Here is a 5,302-nt window from a genome sequence, read left to right on the forward strand (position 1 = left end):
CCCGCGTCCCCTGCATCGGCAGGCGGACTCTCAACCACTGCGCCACCAGGGAAGCCCCCACTTGATCTTTTAATCTACCAATACAGGTCCCAGACTAGCTACTAACACCTTTTATTCCCCCCAAGCTTCCAAATAGCAGCAGAGCTGGAATTTAAGGGATTTAAACCTGTGTCTGTCTCCAAACCCAACTGAGCACACCAACGCCCTACAGCTCTACTGCCACGTTTAGATGAGAGTTAGCAAATCTGAGTGCCTCTACTGGTCAGGTAGGTAACACCAATGAGCAAAGAGGCAGGTAATGGATATGCATATTTGGTATGAGCAGGAGAACTATGGGAGCTGGAGAGGGGACTGGGGGGGACAGCAGCTATTTGGCTCCAATGACTGCTACCATGTATGCTCTTGCAATTCTTTTTGGCCATGCTGCGTGGCATGTAGGATCTTAGTTCCTTGACCAGGAATTGAACCCGTGCCCCCTGCAGTGGAAGCATGGAGTTTTAACTACTGGAATGCCAGGGAAGTCCCTATGTTCTTGCAATTTTAAAAGAAACCAGAACTTCAACATTTTATGTATACTCCTGAATATTAACATTAAATGTTAGTTCAAGTTTGTTTGTTTTAAGAGTACCACATGGGTCAAGCAGATTACCAGCTCTCAGTCTTCGTTAACGTGCTGTTGGTATCATATTTTGAACAGCACTGGTTTGCTTTGCTAAATTCTGCAGTGTTATTTTCATAAGTGTAACATCACCCTGGGGATGGGTGAGGCAGAAAGTTCATTAACGCCTTAAATACGAAGGGCACTCTCTTTTTCAGGCAGCCTAGATGGACTCGTGCACTAATGTCATGTAAGGCAGAGCTGCTCACTTTGATCACAAGGTGCTTTTCTCCCCAGGGGCCCACAGAATAAATTTCATTTCTTTCCCATAGCAATTATACCCTGAGCAGTTGCTTACCCGTTTGTCAATGTCATTGTGTTGGAGCTGCACAAAGCGAGCGCTGATGGCTGCAATGTAACTCTGCTGATTGGAGAATGCCACGCGGCCAGCACCTTTGGGGTACTTCAGCTCTGGGTCCGTATCAATGCCAGCATAGCAGACACCGCCATACAAACGGTCCATGATCATTGCCAGTTCAACTGCAAGAAAATAAACACTGTTCGTTATAAATGTTTAGAAGGTGCTCTTGCCCAGGAGAAGGAAGGACTATGTAAGGATCATGCAGTGTAATTAAGAAATGGAAAAGCCATGTTAAGTCTCATGCAGAGTGTCTACACCAGTCTTACAACTCAAGAAGGGGAGCTCCTCGTAGGATATTTGAAAACAAAATGAAAAAAAAATTTAAGAGTTTACATAATCAGAATTTCAGCAACAGAATAAAAGAAACGATCTATCAGCAACCCTCCTGTTCTAATTTCTAACTGCTTAGTCCATTGGAGTGGGCCCTGGGTAGGCAAAGCATTTCAGGTACCCTAACAAGTTAATAAGAAACAGCTCTACTTACTGACCTCTAGGACTGAAAGCAATTACTAAAGTCACACTACTATATTCAGATCAAGCTATAGGAAGAATTTAATTTTAAAAAAAAGAATTTAATTCATTTTAACTAGAGGCAATATGTTTACAGGCTTAAAGTAAATCTCTACAATTAAAAAAAAAATAAAGATTTTAAGAGTATATACTATCCCAATTGAGAACTCTCCATACTAACTTCTCACACTGAATTCTTAAATAATAGTACTAAAAATGATCACAGAAGCAATGATTTATTGAGCACTTACAATGTGCCAGGAAACACTAAGCTGCTACAAAGGCAGTAAAAACATACCCATCCTACATCCTGCTATAAATCCAGAGGTCTGGTCTGCACACCTCACCATATTTCTTCTAAGTATACCTTTATATTGGTATATTTGCAAAACACCTGTACAGAAGGCACTTGAAAATTGGACCATTCCAAAGGTCTGATATTCTAAAATTGTCCTCATCAAAAGGTACCATGGAGAGACACATAGCAGTTACTTACCCGGATCCAAATTGCCTGAAGGTTATTGTTTACTTGATACTGGATGGCACCTCCTCCAGGTATGACCATTCCTTTCAGGCCACTCACATGGTTTAAGTCCAAAAGACTTAGTCCTACCCCTGGCGAACGACCCAAGAATCCACTTCCCTCAAACACCTACACATGGCATTTGGAAAGGAGCAGACAGGGAAGACAGATGATGCCCTGGGACACAGCCAGTGTGCAAAGACCATCAGACAGTAGAGCTCCACAGGAATCAGTATCTGGGGAGAAGGAAAGCAGCACAACCTGGAGGGGTAGGGGGAGTACAAGGGCTGAAGAGCTGAACGGTGTAAGATTTCTACAAACAGAAGGAAAGCCAAGTACTACTGGTTCCTGTAACAGGAAGCTGCTGAGGCAGTAAGAAAGCTATATCGCCAGACAGAAAGGCTGTCTTTCTATTCAACTTCTTCAAAATTTGTCCCCAAACCAGACTGCCTAATACTGGTAATTGTTTTCTAAGTGCCTGTTTCTAACTGGAAGAATGACTTCCAACCAACAGGTAATTTTCAGAAGGTGAGAAAATAAACTAGCAATAATTAAGCCAGAGAATAAGTGCTTTTAAAGACAGAACAGCAGAAAGCTATCCCAATGATCCCATTATGATCAGAATTACTGAGTCACATCAGCCAAGGGAACATTGCTGGTTAGAGCCCAAGTGAACCCTGACTGCAGTCTTGGGGCAGGATCCAGGAATCACATTCATTCAAACAATGCAATAAGAATCATGTGTGTACCCTAAATATCAGAGTTCAGTGGGTCTTCACACTTCACCCCAACAACTTCTGATGGCTTGGGGACTTCCTCACATAGCTAACATTATTCCAGTTACAGAGAACAAGAAACTGAACGTGGAATTAATTCACTGCAGTCGTTAATGAATTTCCTTTATTAGTCAAGTGGGCTTAGTAAAATATGTAACCTCAGGGCCTGGAAATTAAACACTAATTTTCCAAAGACCTGGCTTCCTCTGGAATGGAATAAGACAGTGAAAACTCCCTCAGCCTGGTGAATGGCCAGGAAAAGAATGCTGTCAAGGGACTGAATACACTTGTCTTCCACCCTTAGGAAGGATTCAAGAAAATATCTCATTTACAAAGAAGGTATACATACCAGCTGTGAGCTTGAAGCTCCAGCTGAAGAGAAGAGTTACTGTAACCACAGGTTCTTCTACTGCATCTTGGTCTCCAAAGGAACCTTAGGGATCCTCAGATGCCAGAGATGGCACCTTCCCACAAGCACTTTGTGAATCTGGCTGCTGGAAAATCATCTTCACGTGCCAAAGATTAGGTCATGGCTGCTGCTGCTGGCAGTTACGTACTTTTGATAGGAAAAAGAAACCCTCATTCACTTCTGTTTTTATGAAAACTATATAAATAAATAATTTCCACTTAAAAGCTTATATACAGTCATTTTCTTGGCCACCCAAAACTCTGCAGGCATTTGAGCCAATGAAGTCTCACTCAAGTGAAGGGCAATTTCTTGAGAAGCTACAAGAAAGAAACCAAGGTGACTAAAGAAAGTTTTCTGGGGGGGAAGAACATGAAGATTACCCATCTCTCTATCTTAATCTGTATTTTAACTACAAAAGCTCTAACACTGTGATGACCCTTGAAGGAAAGTAAATAATGACCAAACAACTGCTGTTTGTATTTGGTTCTTTACTCAATCAGCAAGTCTTCACTAAAAGAATACTTCTTGCAGGCTAAACTCATGCTGGGCTCAAACACCAGAGGTATGTCACCCAAGTACTAAACAGAGTTTTTAATTACTGAGAAAAGTAACCAGTTGGTAAAAACAGCATTAAAAAAAAAAAAATACTAACAATTCATCCATTACATAGGTAACTAACAAACACAGAGCAAGCTCTCCTCAAATCCTACAAATTCCCAATCCGAAAATATTTTTAATATGGAAGATACAAATTCACCTACAGATGTCATAACGTACCACTACTTTTAGAGACTAGGTTTTAAAGGGTTCTTTAGAGTGAGTATTATCAGCTAATGTAGGAAAGTCCCATGTAAATTCCCTCCCTCTGATTAGGGGGAAGCTGAGCCAAGAAGAGGGCTAGCATTCTGACTACTTGGGAGGAAGAGAGAAAAAAAGCAGTAAGGATCAGGTAGAAATCAACTAAAACCTTTGTGGGTCTATCTACACCTTATGATCCCAATCCTGCTCAAGAAATGTGAGTCCTTGGGCTTCCCTGGTGGTGCAGTGGTTGAGAGTCCGCCTGCCAATGCAGGGGGACACGGGTTTGTGCCCCGGTCCGGGAAGATCCCACATGCTGCGGAGCAGCTGGGCCCGTGAGCCATGACCGCTGAGCCTGTGCGTCCGGAGCCTGTGCTCCGCGACGGGAGAGGCCACAGCAGTGAGAGGCCTGCGTGCCACAAAAATAAATAAATAAATAAAATAAAATAAAAAAAGAAATGTGAGTCCTTGATCAAGGAAGTGTCTCATCTGGAAAATGTAGTCAAACCACCTACTAAACCTATGACAGTGAATCATCATTCTAAATCCTCCTCTGTAGAGGACAAGGACAGCGTAGCTCCCCAGAGCACGTTCTTAACATTTAACCTGAGGAAGATGAGGCTACCGGAGTAGGACATACAGGTAGAGGCTGAAATTCAGACAGATGGAGGTGACAGCAGGCATAGAGTCCATCAGGAAGTCAGGAATCTCCAAACCACTTCTATTTTTTCCTTCCCATCCAGACAGTGTTCACGGCATCTGTCTGGTCACCACAGGGGTGGGAAATTAGGAGTTCTGGTAGCTATATCCAAGGGCATTCTGTACTTTGGATAAGATGTTCTGTGCTCTTAAGACAACTCAAGTCATCTCATAAACAACTGTTCCATGGTAACAGTACACTTCTCTGAGTATAACCCACACACTGGCTCTTGTGATGAGCTTCACCACGTCCCAGACTGGAGAAGGAAACAAGAATATTGCAGTTGTATGTAGTGTATAGCGTTTCCATGAATTCTTCTGGGTTGTGGTGACTGTGCCCTGAAGGTGAATCTGAACCCCAACTGTGGTTCCTTGTTTTGCTCCTAATTCTTCACAGAGATCTGAAAGGGACTTCAGTTCATCAGAAAGAAAATCATGATGACTCCCCACCCTGCCCCACCCCAGGATCCTGTTCCTGTCATTTAATTAGATTTCAAAGCTAGCCTAAGGCAATGTATAAGTTTGAGACACTATGAGAGCCAAACGGGGTAGAGCAGGAATCAGGATT

The 5,302-nt window shown here is 42.7% G+C and overlaps 1 protein-coding gene across 3 annotated transcripts in view; it reads right to left on the minus strand.

Annotated features, from left to right (window-relative positions):
* CPEB3 (cytoplasmic polyadenylation element binding protein 3) overlaps positions 1 to 5,302 on the minus strand; it is a 178,600-nt gene that overhangs the window by 21,122 nt on the left and 152,176 nt on the right. For all 3 annotated transcript variants that reach the window (XM_007471556.1, XM_007471555.1, XM_007471557.1), the window contains exon 9: positions 957 to 1,138. In XM_007471556.1, the coding sequence (XP_007471618.1) occupies positions 957 to 1,138 (182 nt within the window). The remainder of the gene's footprint in view (positions 1 to 956; positions 1,139 to 5,302) is intronic.

The sequence above is a fragment of the Lipotes vexillifer genome, unplaced genomic scaffold (assembly GCF_000442215.2).
Source record: "Lipotes vexillifer unplaced genomic scaffold, Lipotes_vexillifer_v1.1 scaffold325, whole genome shotgun sequence".
Lineage (NCBI taxonomy): Eukaryota > Metazoa > Chordata > Mammalia > Artiodactyla > Lipotidae > Lipotes > Lipotes vexillifer.